Source organism: Ammospiza caudacuta, chromosome 5 (genome assembly GCF_027887145.1).
Source record: "Ammospiza caudacuta isolate bAmmCau1 chromosome 5, bAmmCau1.pri, whole genome shotgun sequence".
Classification (NCBI taxonomy): domain Eukaryota; kingdom Metazoa; phylum Chordata; class Aves; order Passeriformes; family Passerellidae; genus Ammospiza; species Ammospiza caudacuta.
The window spans coordinates 18,402,505-18,424,527 of NC_080597.1; the positions used below are offsets into that span (position 1 = coordinate 18,402,505).

The 22,023-nt window shown below is 39.6% G+C and overlaps 1 protein-coding gene across 2 annotated transcripts in view; it reads right to left on the minus strand.

The window, feature by feature from the left end:
- Window positions 1-22,023, minus strand: part of VWF (von Willebrand factor) — a 146,818-nt gene that overhangs the window by 38,652 nt on the left and 86,143 nt on the right. For both annotated transcript variants that reach the window (XM_058806037.1, XM_058806038.1), the window contains exons 24-33: window positions 21,654-21,773; window positions 20,965-21,121; window positions 20,252-20,410; window positions 19,198-19,333; window positions 14,796-16,141; window positions 14,214-14,333; window positions 12,831-12,974; window positions 5,154-5,297; window positions 3,845-4,009; window positions 1,543-1,586 (exon numbers count right to left, since the gene is read on the minus strand). In XM_058806037.1, coding sequence (XP_058662020.1) covers window positions 1,543-1,586; window positions 3,845-4,009; window positions 5,154-5,297; window positions 12,831-12,974; window positions 14,214-14,333; window positions 14,796-16,141; window positions 19,198-19,333; window positions 20,252-20,410; window positions 20,965-21,121; window positions 21,654-21,773 — 2,535 coding nt within the window. The remainder of the gene's footprint in view (window positions 1-1,542; window positions 1,587-3,844; window positions 4,010-5,153; window positions 5,298-12,830; window positions 12,975-14,213; window positions 14,334-14,795; window positions 16,142-19,197; window positions 19,334-20,251; window positions 20,411-20,964; window positions 21,122-21,653; window positions 21,774-22,023) is intronic.

A 22,023-nucleotide genomic window follows, 5' to 3' on the forward strand; every position in this document is an offset into this window, starting at 1 on the left:
AAGCCGATATAAAAGCCTGTGTTTTCTGACTCAGGGAAGGAAGAGCCTTGATTCTTCCTATGAATTTGTGGGCTGTGCTGGAAGAGGGGAACAGAACAGCGGCACCTTAGGGCCAGGCCAGTGAGCCACAGCAGAGGATGCTGCACCACAGAGGCAGGAACTTCCACAGTGGCCTGTAGGCTCCATGGGATGGATGCTCCAGAAGGCTGTGACCTCACAGCGCCTTCCAACACCTATTTTTCCTGGCTGACAGAAGAGGCAACTCAAAATCCCCCTAAAGGCTGCCATTTGAAAGTGCGGCTCATATGGACTGGAGCCCGGTCTGTTTCCTTCTAAAAGCATTTCAGCCAGAACAGAAATTGTGCTTTAAGTTTATCACCCCCAAAAATGAAACCTGACATGTCTGAAACTCAAGTTTAGCCTTCCCAGCACTTGTCTATACATAACCATGTCTGCTTCTAGGAGCCCAGAGGCTTGGTCACATTCAGTTCAAACAAAATCTGACTTTTTTTTTCTTAATAAAGTTTTTCAAGTTTAGTTTTTGTTTGTTGGGTTTTTTTTTCCTTAATTAAGCTGTCAGCCTCAAAGCCATCAGATTATACTTTGTGTCTGATTCAGCTAAAGCCTTTCTGTATTCTGATCAGCTGATTGAGGCCAACTACATAAAGCAGCTTTGATATATTTCCTGTGTTTAGGTAATTCATATTCACTTATTAGCCATACCCTTCCTTCACAGTCATGTCTTCACAAGGGAAAAACCAAAGGAATATTTTTTATGTATTGGAAATTCAAGATGAATCCTAGAGTAGAACTCATAACTGATCCCTACTAGAAAACACAGCACAAGCGTACGCTAATATTTTTAAATGCATGTAGTATGATATACTCAGAAAAACCTTGGCATTTCACCTAAGATGAAGAATCTGAACCATTTATAACATCTGGAACACCAATTTTTTTACTGTGGGATCACTTTTGAGAGATCAGACAAGCTTACTTACACTTCTGAGCATTTTCTCAGGATTAATGAGAACTTTTCACAAACAAACTCCAAGAAACTTGATTTCCTTGCTAAAGAGATGGTTTTATCTAAAGAAATAACTATCACACAATAATTATCTTCCTGTAAAATTGCCATAGGGACAAGGTATTTGTAATTTCAGCAGAAGGACAGTGGCTGGACAATGAGGTTGTCCCTGCACATGCACCTTTATTTGGCCACTTCTGTCCCAGAAGTCCTCTCACCAAGAAATGAAAATGCATTTTTTGCTGTCAGGGAAGACAAACATTGTCACTGTTCTGCAGTGGTTCTGCACTGACTTCAATAACATTCAACACTCTGCAAGATGAGATAATGTTAAAGAAAGCCTCCTCTGTATGCAAAGTTATCCCACCAGTTCAAAATTCAACATTTTCTTCTTCAAAAATCAGTCTTTATATTGTCTCGTGCTTTTTGTTTCAGGTTAACTGTGAAGATATTCATGTTATTGTACAAACTTTGCAACTTAAAAGCCAGATGGCCAAAGCAGGCAATGCACTTACTCTCTTTTTGTTTCCATCCTCATCTATGCATTCTCTGACTGGGTCTGAAAGAGAAGCAGACATCTTTTAGTGATCCCATTCCCTTATCTAGCCTTTTAAGCGCTGATCACCAAAATAGAGAGTGCTTACTAAAAAGCTTAATTTAAGTTGTGAGAAGTTTGGGGGTTTTGTGCTAGAGTGTGTGAATCCCTACCTGAAGACTGCAGGCATTTGTCCAAAGAGCATAAGAATAAGTCACAGAAGGCATAAACAATGACCGTGGTCCCAAAATACTCTGTGAGCAAAAACTGGGCTGCAATTCTACAGCACTTCTTGTACAGCCACAGCTCTGCCCAGATGGTGCTTAAAGGATGACCATGGCTTTGGCTCTGAGGCACAGTCCAACCTTACCTCAGAGTCTTGTGATCCATTGAGGACACTCCTGGGAATTAGCAAGTAATGACAATTTCCACACTCACATTTATTAAATTCAGGAAGATCAATACAGCATAACTACACAAATAACTGTAATAAGAACACCCAAATGCAGTTTCCTTACATTTAGTTGCGACTGTGATGAGCATTTTTTTCACATAATCAGTTAAACAGTCACAGGATACACACTGAATTACAGCTTCTATGTTTGTATGCTTTCACTACAAACCTAAAGATATTTTGGAAGCAATTTCATTTTTGTACCATGGCATGACAAAATCTCTAGGATATTAAGACACTGATTAGCAAATTCTTTGTAGAATACTAGACTATGCTACCCCTATATACACTCTCTGCTCTGTCTTTTCCAGGATAAGTAATGTATTTTGAAATCATTTAGGAACTCTTTAAAACCTTTTTTTAATGGTATTATTTTTGGTACACTTCCATACAAAAGGCAAGACTCCCTCTGCATGAGAAATCTAACTGTATGAGTCAAGAGGGGAAAATTATGCTTCACAGATTGTATGAAATTTATGTAAAACAAAACAAACAGGAAAAAAATCCAAACAAAAAAATTAATGCCCACAAAAAAAAAAAGTATTGTTTTTTGCCCCCTAGCAAAGTCTTCACCATCAGCAAGAGAGCTAAATTTCTCAGATCTTAGGTGTTGAATATAGTTCAAGTTTGTCTATAGTTCAACAGCTTTTTGAGCTGTTGGAAAAGTTTTCATTAAAAATACAAAGCTTTCACCTCCAGTACTGATAGGTTATAGCACAGATTGCTATAAGAAAATAATTATTGGTTCCAAATTCCTGCTCCCCATCCTAAATCTTGGATCAATGTAACTTACAGCAAGAAAAATCACGTTTTACAGTGTGAAGAGAGGAAATGCATCTTTAATTTTTTTTTTTTTTTTTTAAGAGAGGAAAGAAAATGGCAGCTGTTTGATTCTCTGGAGAGATTTTAAAATGCCAGAAGTAATCCCAGTGGAGGCTGATCGGATATCTCCAAGCTGGACTGTGAACACTCTGCAACTTCCTCATTCTCATAGCTCCTTGACTCCACAAAAAAGAAGTCCATTTATTGTAGTGGAGATGTAACTAAGCCCTCATAATGCTGGCAAAAACCTGTGCAATGACTAACACCACGAGGCAGTGGCTTGTGGGGAGAATATGTGGATGTTATTGGAACAAGAATAACAACAACAAGATGAGGGATAAATATCTGTATCCAGATCAAGGAGGTAAAGAAGTGAAATCCTGGTCAGTGTTGAAGCAAGGTTCCTTAGAGAAGAAGCGCTGTCATCTATAAATAAGTAAATGCTTGTTTAAAACACTTCACACTTTTTTTTTCCCAGTATCTGTTTCCCTGGGAAAGGAAATTCTTTATTATTTTTCTTTTTGCCTTCTATTTTGGCTGAATTTTCTGTAGACATGCACATAACAATGTCTGAAAAACACATCACTTGAAATCTTTGCTCACAATTTTTCTGAAACTTCTGAAACATGCCCCATTGATTCATGACAGCTTCAACTTTCCTGGTGTCCTTCAGTTATTGACCTGTCCTGAGTACGGATTATCAAGATTTTTACCAAGATTGATTTTTATTAAGACAGAAGCTTGAAAGTTCAGGCCTAAGCAGTTCTAAAAACTTTGCTGGAATTTGGCTAATTGGAATAGTAGCTGAATATATATTTAAAGGGCTGAAATTTGGTTTCACGCCTAAGTTATAAAGGTGGTCTAGGGTCAGCATTTGTGATGGTTGTCAATGGAACACTGACAACAGAGCATCTGATTGCCTTCTCCTATCAAGAAAAATCATCTGGTTTTGCATTTCAATTTTTGTGTTTTGCTCCAGACACAAGGTCATGACTTTTGGACTCACCCATGCACACTTTTTTGATAAATTCACTATTCAATGTGATCATAGTGGATAAATCTTCAAAATTCTGGAGCTTCATGATTCTGTTAGCAGCAGATGGCCCAGCCAAAGTCCTTAGCTGCCCTTCATCATATCTGTTCCCAATACCAACTGGGAACAGGGATACTCCTAGGAAAAGAGAAGGAAGGGTTTGAAATAGGCAAGGCACAGGAGAAAATCATTGCTTATGGACATGGAATGTTCATCCCTGGAAGTACTTAAAGAATGTGGGACTTGGCACTGCTGGGTTAATGGTTGGACATGATAATCTTAAAGGTCTTTTCCAACCCAAAGATGATATCACTTTTATTTTTTCATTTGTTTCTAAAAAAAAAATATGACTGGAAAAGTTTTTCTCCAACACTTAATTTTCATGTGTTGCATCATTTCCCTCACATTGGCTAAAGGCAACTAAGGGCTGAAATGGTGCTGGTCTAATCTCTCTCTTAGCTAAGATGAGCTCTATTAGTCCTAAGCATATTAAGATCATTCATGATCTTATGAAATTAAACAAAAAAAACCACAGCTGCAGACTTAATGACATCTTCACTCTTTTTTAATGAAAAAAAAAGAATCTCATTATGCTGTTTTCTTTCTTCAGTTACACAGCAATTGGATTATTTTCAAACCATTAAATTAAAAATAACAGTTGATAGTTGTAATACAGTCCATGCCTTATTCAATACCTCCCAGAGCAACCTTCAAACAAAGTCAAAGTTCCTCAGCTGAACACCTGAGGAACCTGAGGTACTGAAAAAACAGTCAGAAAACTTGAAAAATCATCAGGCAGCACATTGATAGTAAAAGTATATTCCTGTAGAGGTCAGTGAAGAATCTGATAAAAACCTCTAATTATTATTATAATTATTATCTTTATGATTATTATTTCTATTTATCATTATTATTATTACTAGAGTGAACCTTTCAAGTTTCACTGTACTGCAATAATACTGAATTTATGATATTAGATCCCATTTCTGTTATCCCTGTCTACCCACACGATCTCAGAAAACGAGACGCTACTAATTTGTAAGTCCTGGGGAAGCTGTCAGCCTTAATTGCAGATGGGTCCTCAATTTCCCAGTACCTCAAAGGCATCTTCATGGGCCATGTTTTTTTCAGATCTGTTCCTTACCACAACACTATGCACAGTAACTCCAGAACTTATATGAACACACCAGTGTCTTGTTTTTCCATCTTTTGTTCTATAGCTCATTACTTAAAAAGTAATAACAACTCTACTGATAAATAGGGACAGTGAAACGGGGTTTACTGTTCACTCTTGCAGAAAGGGCAGCAGCCTCCACAGCATCCTGTGAGCTCGCCGACATGATGACAATCACAACCTTTGATGCGCTGGGTCTGCCCCCGTGAGATTCTGACATCGCATTCTGGACCACAAAATCAATGGCATTTCCTAGGAAGAAATTAAGACAGAAATGAGAGATACAATAGAAAAGTCACAGGAGACCATAGAACTAAATTTTATGTTGCTTTCGTTGGTTACACTATTAGGTAATGAAAAATATTTACTTTTAAAAGACTCTTAATGTCTGATTTATTGCAGCTACATAAAAGATCACAGCTACTAAAAACCTTCCAGTATTTATTAAGACATCCAAACACAGGAGGACCATCCTTAACTCCATCTGTAGACTATCCCAGTCTCTGCAGTGATAGGAATTTTTTCCCTTTCCTTAGCCATGATAACAAAGTTACACTCCTCACTTAAGTAGTTACCTTTCCCAGAAGTATTCCCAGCCCTATAGAAGACATTATAGAGATTATATTCCTGCTTCAAACTGCCGAGCAACACTGACATCCAGTGGCGAGCTGATCCACAGTTTGGCATCATCCTGAGTTATTCACACGAGTTGTTCTGACTCCTATAAAAGATCTAGTGCTTCCTTAATTTCATCAGCTTTCCCTAGGGGTGTGAAAAGTCTACCTTGCCTCAACATTACCAGCAACCTTTCTGAAATTTAAACTCTGTATAATCCATTATACAACCAGATGATCCTTATTAAAATAAAAACAAAACAAAAAAAAAACCACACCAAACCCCACAAAACTCGCAAAGAAATTCTACCTGAGCTACCAAATCACAAACTAGCTTAAAAGGGAAGCTGCTGCCCATTCATTTTACATCTGTGAACACTCAGGCAAATTTTGTTGATAATTATGACCTCAGCAAGAAAGCAGTTTGTTAGCACTTGCATTTAGACATGTACTTGCACAAATATTTACACTGGGAATCATGATATGCAGCTTTCTTAAAAGCTCCTTTGGGCTTGGAAGTTATCAGGTCAGGAAGTAGAAATGAAACCGAGTGACTGATGTGATGTTCAGGGAAAACAGTGAGTGGTGAACAATAAACACTTGAAAGAGTATTTCCTCTGAGTAATCTGCAATAACTGTGGAGCAAAAATAGCTTTGCCTGAGGAATTCACTGTAACAGGTTTGCCTGAGGAATTTATAATAACAAATGCATTTGTAAAACACTGGAAGTCAACCTGTAGATAATTCACCAGCGCAGCCCCAGTACATCTTAGCACACCTGAACACTTTGTACTTGATATCTTCCTGCACCATATCACTCACACCATTTTAGTGATAGAAGAAAAAACCCTTTTCCCAAGCTGCTGCAAGCATGGACAAACTTTAGGAATCTCACTCAGCACATTGATTATTGATAAGGCTTGGAGAGTTGGGACTGTTCAGCTTGGAGAAGGCTCCAGGGAGACTTCACTGCAGCCTACAGTATTTAAAGAGAGCTTATAAAAAAGAATGAGAGCACCTTCTTTTAGTGGTAGGTAGGGATAGGACAAGGGGAAGAGTTTTAAAGTAAAAGAGGGGAGATTTAGATTTGATGTGATGAAGAACTTTTTTACTCAGAGGGTCCTGAGGCACCAGTGGCACAGGCTGCCCTGGGAAGCTGTGGCTGCCCCATCCCTGCAAGTGTCCAAGGCCAGGCTGAATGGGGCTCTGAGCAACCTGGAATAGTGCAAAGTATCGCTGCCTATGGCAGGGGGCTTCAACGATACAACCATTGAGGTCTCTTCCAACCCAAACCCTTCAACGATTCTATACCATGGCAACAGCAGTTGGATATTCAGTGAAAACCTTGACATTTTGGATGTTTTTCTACTTGCAACAAAACACATTTTAAAACACCATTATTTGTTAGGTGATGATTGCATTTCACAAGCTACTGTTCCCGACCACAAAAAAATAACTAACCTCAGGCATTGCCTCATGTTGTACACAGCTTTCCCACAATCCTTTCTACAAATGATTTTGTGTCTGTCAAGGTAAATGTTAGATATAGAATGGCACATTAGCTAGAAATAACTAAGGATAAAACAAAATACAGCAAATAAATCTCACTATATTCAACATCCCTGAGATTGCTTCTGGATAGTCACTGTTTGCACTGAAAGGCCAGAAGATTGACTCATTCCCCTTTGGTCCTACAATTACCAAAAAAAAGCATTTAACTTTCAAACATATTTTAGGTTAAACTTTTGTGCAGTAAGAACCACAAATTATTTTTCATTCATTTGTGAAGAGTACTTGAAATTTCTTGGTTTTTTTAATGATCCTTTAACTTTTGTGTGGTTGGTGTGGTCAGCAGCCAGTCCAGCTCCATTTTTCTTCTTCTCACAATAATTTTAAAAATGTTCAGAAATTCCATACATATTTGCAAACTGAAAAAAAAAAATCCATTCTTTTTATAATTTCTCATCATGAAATCAAGCACTGTTGTAATAGAATCAGTGACTATTTCAAAGGCCCCAAAAGCAGTTACTCCATGTAGTTAATTTAATGCATAGAAAATTTGATTTAGCACAGTAAAAACTCTTTGGACTTCTCCCTTTATTTTTAAGCCAGCGCTGGAGAAAAGAGCCAGGTGTCTGAAGACATCATCAAATGAACGCTTTCATCCTGCTAGAGGGATTCAGAAAGACATCATATCCCAAGTTGGAAGCTGTCACTTCTCAACTCTTCGTCTCTCCATATCACCACAGAGGGAAATATCAAATCCCTCAGAGGCCACAATAAAAACTACTCATAGCTAAAATCAACCAATTTCAACATTTCCCTACTGAGAGACTGCAACACAACAAAGATCTGACATTTTCATATCAGTAAAGCAAATATGAGTATTTACACTGAATTAAACAACACCATGCACATGGCTTTATTAAAACTGTAAAGAGTTTTCACAGCATGAAAACATAAAGACAATCTCAGAATGGTTTGGGTTGGAAGAGACCTTAGAGATCATCCAGTTCCAGCTCCTCTGCCATGGGCAGGAACATATGCCTCTATCCCCAGTTGTTTTCTCTCATTTTAGCCCTTCCTTCAGCCCACCAAAAGTGGTGAGCCCCCAGCAGCCTTCCAGCTCAGTCAGTAGGATATGACTGCCACTCACTAGGCATATCCAGGGAAAAATGCAAATAAATAAAAAGGGAAAGCAAAAATCCAATTGAACCATACAGGCTTCTTTAGAAAGGACAGACCAATCAATCCAAGCACAGAACAGCATCTTCTCCCTGTCCTTCAGTGCTCATGTTTGGAATAATCATTAAATAATGACTATGAACATTTGATGCTGAAATTCTGACAGTCAGAAAAGGATTAAGAGCCATTTCCTGGTTGACTTGACACCTGATAAATTTTAAATTTAGACTTGTATTCTGAAGTTACAACTCAGAATGGTTCACACAGAGGCTCCTGCCTCTGGACTAAACAGACATAAACAAGTTTTAAGGACAAACGACAATCTGTTGAATAGGTTTGGAGGTGTTTACTATGAGTCTACAGGGAATTACACTAGATTCTACCTTATTAAATAGTTTCATTAATGATTTGGATGGAAGAGTTAAAATGTGTAAAAAGGCATGTTAATCTGAATCACAAATATTGGATTGGGAGCAATCATGGACATCATGGAACTAACTGAATGAGCACAAGGTGCCCTAGAAATATTTAAAATATATCAAAGAAATAAAAATGAAGATTCACCTCACAATTAGCCAATCTGAACATGCAGACATTTAATGTTTTGGTGGATGCCTCAGGGAAAGCAAAAAACTTCCTAACAGAAACATTTGCAATTATTTTCTTTGGGTCTGTAGAGTTGTGACAGACAAGGGATTTCAATTAGATGGAGGTTCCTGCTGGGAACTCATAATCTGTGCCTTAAGTGGTCTCAGTGTTTTTTCTAATATTTCTGAAACATGACCAAAAAAAAGTACCAAAAGAGATTTTAATCTCCCACAAATCCTGAAAGCAGTCTGGGAAAGGAATGAAATAGGAATGGTCCCTCAGAACTGGAACTGATACAGAAGCAGCCAACACTGTCTGGATGGTGTAAGTATTCCAGACTGCAACTAGTTAACCAAGGACTTGTCTAACCAGGAACAATTCTCTACAATGATAAAATCATAGAATCATAAAATCACAGAATGGTTTGGGATGGAAGGGACCTTAAAGATTATTTCATTCCAACCCCCTGCCATGAGCATGGACCTCCCACTAGACCAGGTCCATAATCCTGAAGCTGGTCTTTGTATCTTAATTTAGGCTCTTCACTTGGCACTGAATCAGGATTTTTCACTGAAAATAGCAGATTATTTTCATATTGAAAGAAATTTCAACGTATTGAAAACTGATCCCACAGTGCTTTAAGTGGTCAGTTCTTGGCACATGAATATTGACATTTTGGCATTATCACACATTAATTAACGTGTGCTGAACTTTTCATGAACAGCATAAATCTATCAGTCCCACACCACTGAACTGGACAGGCCCCAAAAACATCTCCTCTACAGGTCACAAATCCTGCCTTTCTCTTACCACCAAGGGCTTCTGATGAAGCCAGACTCCACCAGAAGCTCATTTAATCACAAACCTTGTAAAAAATGAACTAGAAAAAAAAAAGCAAACAAAAAAATCCCCTGAAGGGCAGTCAATTAAAACAGCTTGGGGAAGATATTAGTGGTACCTAAAAATGGCTTCAAAAAGGAGCTGGCACCAACAGTTCAGCAATATTTGCGGGGAACAAGTGAAGGCCTCTGTCGGTGGGTGGGAGCCCTCTGATCAGGACAGCTGCTGGCCTTGGGTGACAGGGGGCAAGATTTTGGAAATTCAATATAGAGTGCAACATTTGGGGAGAGACATGAATAAGGAAAAGTGTTATGGGGTGTCGTTTCATCTTTTATGAAAAATCCTTTCCTTAGGATTTTTCCTCCTGAGAAGCTGAGAGCCTCAGGAACAAAATATAAACATTGATTATCGGCTGCTGCGGAATGCAACAAGTGGATCTTTGATTGGCCCACTTTGGTTGGATGTTTGTAATTAATGGCCAATCCCAGCCCAGCTGGTTCGGACAGAGAGTCCAAGCCACGGGCCTTTGTTATCATTCCTTCTTATTCTATTCTTAGCTAGCCTTCTGATGAAATCCTTTCTTCTATTCTTTTAGTATAGTTTTAATGTAATATATATAATAAAATAATAAATCAAGCCTTCTGAAACATGAAGTCAAATCCTCGTCTCTTCCCTCAACCTAAGACCCCTGTGAACACAGTCACAATGGGGAGCCTTTGCTTCCAAAACCAGAGGGGAGGTTTAGGAGAAAGACATTCATACCTTCTGAATCCTGACAGCAAAGCTGAATGCTACTAATCAAATATATTAATAATGATGGAAAGTTGGAGGAAGAATATAAATTTAAGGTTTGGGTTTTTTCCTTGGAGGGGGGAAATATTTCTTTCCCTAAAGATGCTTTTATACAGCACATAGAACATACTTCCTCCAAAATTTGAGGCTGAGGCAGGAAAATGTCAGCCTAAAAGAGCAACTTTTACAAGGGCTATAAGGAAGCAAAATAATGTTTTTGTAAAGTGTTAAACAGTATTTACTGTAGGGATTGCTCAATCTGCTCCCTGTGACTCTCCAAAACAGCCACAAATGGTGAACAGAGACACATTTACGTGATTCTCAGTTATCTTGCACACATTGCTTTTGCATTTAGTTAGTTTCCTTTTTTTTTTTGTTGTTGTTTCTTATGTGAAGTTGTACACTATTTCATGACATCTGAATAGCCCCACAGGTGCTTCTTGATAGGTTATTTGAGCCAAGATTCGCCTGATGTTATTGAATGGCCCCACTGCACAAGCATGGGAAAGATTTGTGGTATAAGCTGCTCTTTCTTGTTCTTTTTATGCCCTCACATACTCAGTAGTTTTTCATTATTTCTTTTTACTAAAATCTCTCCTGGAGTTTCCTTATGGCTAAATAATGCAGAAAAGGGAATGCTTTCTACAGTAAGATTTTTGCAGTGGTAGCAACAATTGCCCTCTGCACATAGAGCTTTTTGGACCAAAAAAGCACAGTTTGGATCAACAAAGAGGGAATAAAGATTTCACTCAATTGTTCTTCTACCATCAGGCAGCCAGTGCAAATAAAAAGCAACAGCTCTGGTCTGATAGCAATGATATTTTTTGATGGCTAAATTCAGACCAAGCAAAGGTTAGAAAAGATCTCCTAAGAAAATGCAGCATCCAAACTGGGCCATCTACATTTGTCAAGCAGCCTCTGCATTTCCAGAGGCCCGAGCACAGACAGAAGGGCCTGAGTGACCATGCACTTCCTGGGAATGCTGTCTCCTGCACAGCCAGCGACGTTCATACACATCACAAGGTGCAACACAGCATCACATTTTCATGACTTCATTTGAAAGGAACTACTTCTACTCTATTTCACTTTCATTCATTATACCACATCCTCGATCACTGTCTCTGAGCATTTTCCAATGAGACATAAACAAATCACTAATGAGGATGTCATGTGGCTGCCTCTCCCATTTCATTTCCCAAAGGCTGTGTTTGCTCTGTTTATCCTGCAGTTCCATGAGGCTTCCTCTACACATTACATGGAAGGCTTCACAAAACTTATCTATTTGTATGCAACAATTCATCCCACAATGAGCCTGTAGAAGTCTCATCAGCCATCTGGTGTTTTTATTTCTCCAGGTTGAGAAAGCAATCAGAGCTAATCCTCCTGTGAACTATGGAAGTCAGGTTTTATTTCACACTTTTCTGTAGAAATAACTATAGTCCAAAGACTCCAAAAATCTGCATATTCCTCAACCCTTAAAGGACCCTGATGCTAGGTGGCTGCCAGAGTAAATGTGGTTCCAATCCAGAAGAACAAAATTCTCAGGGTAGCTGGTGTAAGATGCTGTAGTAGAACAATTTTTTGCTGAACCCTGCAACTGATATTTGTGTGTGCACCAAGTTTCCACAGACCAGTGGGAAAGCTGATGTTTTCGCACATGAAAATGGAAGTGGACCTGTCTGTCTGGAACAGAGGATAGTATTTCACAAGTAACTCTTCAGCTGAGGTGTTGCCTTAAGCAATCCTTGTTCTCTGCTCCCTGGCACCATCCCCAGTCTTGTGTCAGCCCAAGTCCCTGCGGAACCAGCATGGCAACTTGGGTAAAGGAAGTGAACTACACAGAATATAACTCTTGTTTTGCTATTTTTCAACCAGATGAGTTACACTGCCTCAGCACAAACATCTGGTAAGGGCAGCTCATGAAGCCAGTATGAGCAGCTCTGCTCCTAAATGTCTAATCAACTAACCAGCAGTGAAAGGTAAATGATCAATGTCCTTACTTCTTCATTATGCTTTGCTTGCTTGAAAAATACTCTGAGCATTACTTCAAAGCTTCTTTCCAGAATACATTAAAGACAAACCACAATTTGTGTAACCTACAAATACATTTTAATAGAGAAAACTGAACAATAACAAGAGGTTGAACCTTAACAGGAAATGCCACCACAATGACATAAATTGGTGCTTGTAGCCAGCCTGTATTTAGCATTCCATGTGGTTTTGTTCCTCCCCTTGTTTAAACACTAATGTTCACAATATCACTCACCTAATCTGGTAGGACCTTGCTCCCTTTGTTGAATAGACTGCACCATCTCTACAAGCCTGTCGGTCTCTTGAGGCATGTTCCATGAAATTTCTAGATTATTTTCCCTGGCATACTGAAGAACTGATACATGAATTGAAGAATTGCCTGAAGCAGAAAATAAACACTTTAGGCAGCGCTTGTGAATGTCTTAAAATAAATCTAAAGAAACGTTGGCATTGTGATTTACATTAGGCACAACCGGACAATGGTTTTCCATCAGAGTGTGAAAAGACAAAACTGAACTATTCCCTGATGAAAAAACATCCAAGTACTGCTGGAAACAGTTGCTTTTCTATCAGGAGTCAGCATGCAGTATTTTAGCCCAGATCAATATGACAGTAACTGGAGAATTTTGTTTCCTTGATCTCCATTCAGGATTATTTCTTTTCCATTTTAAAATTATCTAAACCCCTCTTTTTTTTTTTTTTTTTTTTTTTCTTTTAACATACACCTTGTTTTGCACAAGCAGTAGATTGATGCTCCATTTGTCAGATGGGCCAAGCTCCCTGGATTATTTCATGCACAATTCCCTCTCTCATACAGCACTGGAGTGATGTGCATGGAACAAAGTGAATCCAGGGAGCTTGACCTGTGAAGGGGAATGAAAATAAACTCCAAATTATTGTCCTCTCTAACATCCTGATTATACATTATGTAAGAAGTACAAATAAAACTATTAACAGAGCATTTATATAGACAGTTTGAAATACCAGATTTGCAAAATTAAACCAGGCAAAATGTTGTCTATAGTGATTGCCTATACTTCTCTTCATGGTCTCCTACTGAAGGTATTTATGTATAGAGCACAATGAGTCTTTATCAATGCTTTGTAAGACATATATATATGAACACTACCAATAACAGCAGTTGCTCCATGGAAATGGTTTAATGCTGGATCAAAAAAATATAATTCAGACTAAAAAAAAACAAACAAAACCATGTTTGTTAAATACAACTGGGAAAACACAGGACGCAGATGAACTTGGAACAACTGATACAATGTCTTAAACTGTTCCCTGTGCTACATGATCCCTTCATGTATGTGCAGGATACAATGCATTCTGCCAGGGGAGTTGCACTGATAATGAAAGATAAGGAATGGCCTGACCAGAGGTGTACTCCCCTATCATTATACACTCTACAAGCACAGTGAGCTTAGCACACCCAGAAAGCGTCAGCCATCCCACAAGTGTTCTGGAAATAAACATTGGGCAGTCAGTGCTTTGAGGGATTAGAATGAGCAATTTAAAATTAAGAATTGAAAAACCTCCAATGAGCCTACAAGCAAATTCTTTTGTTTTACAAAACATATTTCTGTGTTTTAGCTGAAAGGCAGATACATACCAATCACAACACTTTCAATAAATGCCCGCACAAAGCTTTTCATTTCCTCAAACTCTGATGCTCCAATATTCAAACTTCCATCCAGGAGAAACATGATGTCCATGGGTTTGTTGCACAACTCTTGAGGGTGAGAGGGGAGGGGAAAAAAGTTATTTTATATATAATAACAAAAATTAATATCTGCTAGTGTGGTAGAAGGAGAAAGGGTAGGTACAGTTGCATTTTGGGAAAACAGAACAGGATAATGACCATTTGAAGCAATTAGTGATGTCCCTTGAATGAAAGCCCTGAGATTCCTATCATATTCATATAGTGGGATACATGGATATTTCAATTCCTGCTGTTCTACTGATTCTGTTTTACTCTCAGTGGACTAAAACAAAAAACAAACAGCAGATGACAACAACAAAAAAACTCAACCCAAACCAACAACAAAACAAAAATAAACAAAAAACACGGAATATGAGAGCAAGACACCAAACCAGATAAGGGAACCCTTCAAATTTCAGTGATGCACAGGGTAAACAGAGGAGACCCAACAGAAGAAAGAAGAAATCACACAGAAAATTATTCCCATCTTACCTGTAATTTCAGTCCAAAATCTCATCCCATGAGTGCAGCACGACTGCAGCACTAATTCAGGTGCCTCTTCAATAAGACTGTTGTAACTATCCAAGATAATTGGGTCATTAGGCTGACTGATCTTTCTGAGCTCTTGGATATTAGCACTGGGGGTTATGCCTATGGGAATAACATTTATGCTCCTCGGAGGTCGTGTAATAACATCAGTGGAAGGACTGGATGACACCATATATACCAAGTGAGGAACATCTTGCCTGCCCCCATTCACTGATGTAAATGTATGTTTGGAAATATAATCAAGGGCACTGCCAGTGTTGGTAGCCCTCCCTCCCTGGTAGGGTATACTCCTCACTTTCTCGATAATATTTTCCTTTGACTGTATTTCCCTAAAGGAATACTCCAGACTGACAGTCTCTGAATACTGCATGACTGTAACATGAATATTTTCCTGTCCCACGTTCATTCCTGTGACAACCTTCTCAATGAATTTCTTGACTTTATTGAAGTTTTCCTCCCCAACATTGTCAGATCCTTCCACAATAAAAGCAATATCCAGCCTGTTGGGATGGGACTTTTCTGAAAGAGGTGGTGAGGTTGTAAGTCCCAAAGGGGGAAATATGACACTGGACATGGCTGGAGCAGCTGTAGCTGGTAACAGAAGACTTTCTTGAGGTCCCAGATCACACAGGTGATCAATGAGGAAATCTCTATGATCCATTAGCTCCAACACATTGCTCACTAGGAAGGCTCTGCTACCTGGAAACATTTTTGCCATGAATTTGACTTGCTCCTCATTGATATGTGGCCCAATCCCCACGGGTATTACTGTGATGTCTCTATTCTTCAAAAACCCAAGCATGTCACGGATTTTTTTTTGAGACCTGCTTGCTATAAATATCACTGCAATTTTGGCAGCATTGGTCCTCTCTGCTTTTCCAAACACATGCAATGCAGTGTATTTAAAGACTTCATAGGCAGATGCTTCTTTATCACCTGTGTATTTTATGTTCTGGACAATTCTTCTCATCTGGGAGTTTGTTTTGATATCTTTAAGATTAAGATAGATGGTGGGACCAGCCCTATACACCAGAATTGACACTCGGATTTTTTTCTGGGAGATGTGGAGTTTTTTCATCACACCAATTATGAAAGTCTTCAGCTGTTCAAAGTCATCCTCTGAGAGTTTATTGGAGCCATCAATCAGGAAGGCCAAGTCCATCATCTTGCTGCATGAGTATGCACTGGCTGGTAGTTCAATGTCCTCCTCTGGAATAGGTGTTGTCAGAGTTTGGATGTCCTCCATGGGCTCACAGTCCACACAAGTTAAGTTCTTTCCTTCACACAGACTACAAAAATCATCAAATCAGAAAAACATCAAATTTAACTGTAAAAAGCAGTGCTTATAACAACAAGTCATCCACACAAGTCATCCACACATTATAAAACCAAACATCTCAAAACCACAATGAAACCAAAACATGATGTGAATGGTTTTTCCCCCCACCCCAATTCCTCTCAACTTTCCACATGATATTGTACACCTAAATCCCCTGCATTCATGGATGTTTGTTTAGATCCAGGAAACGTGACCAACTACAGTGTGTTTGTCAGAAGAAACTCCTAAGAACAGTCTTTGGCAGAAGGGGTTAAAATCTGTGTCTGGAAACTGTTTAGGAACGGCTGAGTATCAGCAGTACAGCAACCTACAGGCCACTGGTGTACTGAACTGGCTGATCTGGTCTGCTTCACAAGGAACCAAAACATGAGGCAAACTTCAGGCAGCGAACACCATGTAAAATCCTAGAGTAGGAGAGATGTTTTACCTTTGATATGACTCAGCAAACTCTCTGCAGGGGCCAGGTTTACACAGATTTTAACCTTACTGAAATTAACCATCTTTTTTCTACCTCTAAAGTGCCTTACTTTCCTGGTGGTTTTTTCCTGACTTCATTTTAGTTTGGATACAGCTTTGGCACATGTTCATCCTCCACTCCTTCTTTTATCTCTTTTACCTTCCAATTGTTTACCATGATTTCTTCTTCAGTCCAGTTTCTCACATTAAATGCTTTATTTCAACCACAGATGTTATCTCTTTTTAGTCCTATGTCTTCCTCACCATTTCTACTCACCTCCAGTAGTACATTTTGCCCTTTCCACCTCAGCTCCCAATTTTCTTTCCCTCCCTTATTCATCTTTTCCACTATTCATCCTTCTGCACCACCATGAGCGTTTCACCTCTGTCACCCTCCACCTTTTATGAACTCATTTAAAATTCATCCATTTTTAGCAAGGCTTTAACACTTCTGCCCTTCTAATTCCTGGCTGCATATTTCTCTTTACTTCCTAGAATCACAGAGGGGTTTGGGCAGGAAGAAATCTTTTAAGTGTATCCTGTCCAACTCTCCTACAATGAGTAGAGACATCTTCAACTAGATCATGTTGCTTAGAGCCATGTCCAGACTGACCTTAAATATTTCCAGAGATGGGACATCCACCACCTCCTTTGGGCAACCTGTGCCAGTGTTTTACCAATCCCTTTGGTAACTTCTTCCTTATGTCTCATATAAATTGAACATCCTTCAGCTTAAAACCATCACCCCTTGTTCTGCCCCAAATGGCTCTGCTAAAAATTTTGTACCCATCTTCCTCATAGGCTGAAGCACTTAAAGGTTACATTAAGATCTCCCCAGACCCTTCTCTTCTCCATCCTGAACAATCCCTCTCTCTCTCTGCCTTTCCTCACAGGAGGTGTTCCAGCCCTGAGAACCTTCGCTTCTCAGAGAAAAGAACATGCCTGCACTCAGGCAGGTGGAACAGAACTAGTCCATATATTCTCCTTATCTTACTGGACAGTCCAAGGAACAGAGCAGGAAAAAGAGTAACAAACGAGTAACCACAAAAAAACGCTTGCTTGCACTGCCAGAGAAAACCCAGGATGTACAAACTACCTGTGTCAGTACTGGAAGAAGGTGCCATTTTCCAGGAAAATACTTCCAGGAAAATACTTTTACATGTGGCATCCTCATTTAAGTTCTCTTAATAGAAGTGTTTTGTTCTTTACAAGCTCATTTTAGTGTCTTCCTAATTGCAGAATGCACAGCTACTTTTGCCATTAACATACAGCAACAGATTTATTATTCTAATCCTCGTATGAACAAGACTCTTCTAGTTTCCAATTTCTTTTGGATGTTTGCTATGAAATTCATTTTTGTGCAATATTTTCTATTGTTTGTACAGATGGTGTAGACATCTAAATTAGGTGACAGCTATGCAAAAGGATGTTTCCCTAGTGAGATAAGTTTTCCTAATGTTCTGAAATCTTTTCTGAGCAGCAGCCAGTGTATCAACATTTAAGATAAATTATTATTAAGAATTCAAAAAATTAGAGAACAGAGACTCATTTAAGAAGACTCTTTTTTGACCTTTTGCTCTTCAGGGCTCTTTATATTGTCTAAAAGTATGTATTTAATTGATGAGCCTAACAGTCTCATGCCCTGGGTTTATAGCTCAGTTGCACACCAGCCCTGAGTAGAGACCAGGAATTGTAAGCTTTTACCTATTCTGAGCTTCTGTGAGGTTCAGAGCACTTGGAGGTACAGTGCTGGTTTGTGATAATAGCTGCTGCAGTTTTACAACTCAGTTTCCATGAAATCTGATCAGTTTACAAGCTGGAAAACTCTCTTTTATTCACAGCATTATAAGTCACTAGTGAAAATATCCATCCATGATCCAGACATCCAGAGAATGACAAATTTTCATAATATGCCACAGGGCATTAAACAAAATGCAACGAGTCTCTGCTGCATTGCAGCTGAAGGCCCTCATCCTGCACAGTGCACAGCAGTGCACATTCCCTGCCATTCATTTCATCCTATTTGGAAACACCTGTATGCAGGATCAGATCATGGGTATCACCTTAATATCTCATGGAAATTGGTTTTCCAGTAATGGGACACAATTCCAACTGCTAATAATCTCAGCAAGTTCTAGACTGAGTGCACATTCAGACCTTGCACCTCACATAGGAATTTTCTAGCACTGGCAGATGGAAGGAGTCTAACAGCTTTATTGATATTGAATCACACATTGCACATAAAGAAGTTAAACATCTGAAGCCAGTAGGGCCACCAACACAGGGAAAAGGCCTTTTTTTAGAAAGAAATTTATAGATTTTACTTGCTTCAATTCAGTTGACAACGTATAATCCCTACTGCTGTCATTGAAAAACTTCAGCCATGGGTTCTCCGTGAAGGGGTATTGACATAAAAGATGGTTTTCAAGCTTCTTTTTGGGTGATACATTTAAAGTTACATCCATATACTTGTTCATGAGGATGTACTTCATCCCTGACCCTTCATTCTACACAAGAGGGATGCTGGTTCCCTGCACAACCCCATCATACCAGGACTGACAGTGCTGTGGATCATCTCTGTTCAAAACCACTCTCCTTCCATATGGGATCCTGTCACCTCCAACTGCACACACGGGACAGTCTTCTGGACTGACACAATCCAGGGACAGTTCATCAAGGATTTTCCCTGTTTCAAAACAGCAGAGCAATGTAAAGATGCCAGTTGTCATGAACTGTAAAACTAATCATGGGGTTAAAAACAAAACAGTGCTTCTGAGGTGGGCTCAAACCTCCTGAATACTCTGCTTGGTGTTGTGGCCATTGTCAATTTGACACAGAGAACTATCTCCTTCCCTCATAATGGCTTTTATTTAGATATTGAAACCACCTAACCCAGTGTATACTTTCAACAGCCAGCACCCACACAGAAGGTAAATATATCTTCAGAACAACACATGGAAGATGTCAGGGTATCAGTAACATCAGGGGAAAACGGCATTTTCCATTATACATGTATATTATTTATTTGTCCTCCTATCCTCTACCTTGTTCTGATCAGAAATACCAGGGCCCAGAATAGCTACTCAGGATCTTAAAATACTTTATTGCTTCCCTTCTTCATTTTCTTCTCCCTGTCCCATATTTCTTGTACTTTTTCCTTTCCCTTTTCTACAAGGTAGTTGTTGGAATAGTTAATCTGGAAGCTCATGCTCATGGGAGGATGCCAGCTGGGCACTCTCAAGAGCATCTTGGAGGTAATAAGCAGGTAAAGGCAATGGCTTTCACTGCTGTAGGTGCTCTCGAACAGAGCATTTTATCAATTTCCAGCACAAATTCATGCTCTACTTTAATCAGAGAGTCAACAATCTGTTCCTACACAGCCCCTAATCCTCCAGTCTCATCAAGCTGATCCCATCCTCTCTCATCCTTGCTGGCAGGGGTTCACACTCCTCTTCTGGGCACCACTTCATGCCCATTTCACAAACCCAAACTGAGATGCCCAATCACCTCCCTCCTCAGGCCGTAAGGAATTGTGGTGAAAACACATCACTGAACCTGTTAAGAAGAAGAAAAGCTGTTTAAATAAATCAAAATATGCACTTACCTGCAGGACAGTGCACATGGCATCCTTCCACACACTGCAGAGGACACTCTAAAGCCTGGGGGTGTTGGCATGTGACAGGACAAGCAGGTCCACAGCTGTTATATCTCCATTCACACTGATAGTCTAATTCCTGTTTATTCAAGTCCTCACAGCTTTGTGCTATGCAGGCACAGAATCAGAGGCAAAAAAAAAAGTCAAACCACAGTGTACATCCACCATGCCTCTCAGAACTATGGCACCAAACATTGTACAAATTGGACCACATATATCTAGAAAAATAAAGATTTCCACTCTTAAATAAAGATTATTGTTTTATTATTGTTTGACTACAGTCAGGGCAGACCACCTTTTCACACTTACATCTTTTTTCACACAATGAAATACATGCTTTAGACCAAAAATTGTTAGGTTTGATAAAAAGCAAGTGCAACACAAACTGCAAACTTTAATTGATGCACATGTACATATATATTACAGAAACTATTTCTTCATCTAGATTTTGTACCACAGGCTACTACATCCCCTAATGGATGGAACAGGTTTGCCAGGTACAGAAATAGAACAGGGAATGGGAGTGTCAGAGAGAGCTGCTAGCCCAGCCCCATTAACATGAAATTCTCTGTATGTCAGTGGGAACAGGGCTAAATCTGATCAGTCTGAGCCAAAACCTTGCACATTTGCACCCAGTTCTGCCTCATGTTTTCTGTACTTACGGCACAGACTTGGTGACCTCCAGTGAACAGCCACCCCTTTCTGTGCGCAGGCACGTGCATAGGCCGCAACGGCGTCACAGAAACATGCGCAGTCCCCAACAGACTCACAAGCACAGGTGTCATACAGGCAAATGTCAATGTAGGGCTCTGGATTCACCTACAGGAGAGAAGGGCAAAGGACACTCCAAGTCCTTCATCTCCTTCCTGTACATATCATTAACCTTCAGATAGTTTGGCTGCTCCACTTGCCAAGGGTCAAGGTGTCCCATAAATCAGTGCAAATCTTTCTGCTGATGTCAGCAAGGACTGCAGTTTGCAATCACTTAATATTTTTAAGCCTTGTCCCCATCCCTCTCATGCAGCAGCTTGGGTATACCACAGCCTGAAAGGCATTGCATTGGCTCAACTCCCCCTTCCCTCAAATCTCAACCCCTAGGCTTCACTTCATGTACAGCAACATTTCCCTTGGGAAGAAGTTACTTTATAGCTTAATAGGTGTGTTTTCCCATAAAGGTGCATTTTCCCATAAAGCCTCCACTACAGAACAAGGTGAGAGATGAGAACACCAGCAAGCCTTCACAAAGTCCTATATGCTGTCAGCACAACTACACTTTTTCCCTCAGCTGTAATCAATGCCAGCACAGATCATGCAGAATTGAACAATGTGAAACACATCACCCAATACTCACCAATTTTGTGCATTCTTCAAAGACACTTCCAGACAAAATGCTGCATGATGATTCTACCATCATCTGCTTCACTGTGTTTCCACCACACAGTGGAGACATCAAGGTCTGTTCCAAGCTGGGCTTAATATTGTAAGAGACAAGCAGAGATTGTTTTAGTCTTGCCTTCAGGACCTTGGGACTCTTCAAATTGAAGTAAGAGACCCACTACCAAAGGAAATTGCTTCTCTGAGTAAAGTTTCAACCTGTAACAACAACACACACAGATCCTGCTGCAGCAGAGCAGATCACCTCCTTGATTTTCTCCAGATCTTACTTGTACCCTGAAATTTTAACTCAGATTTAGATGACAGGAAGACCCACTGTGCCAAAT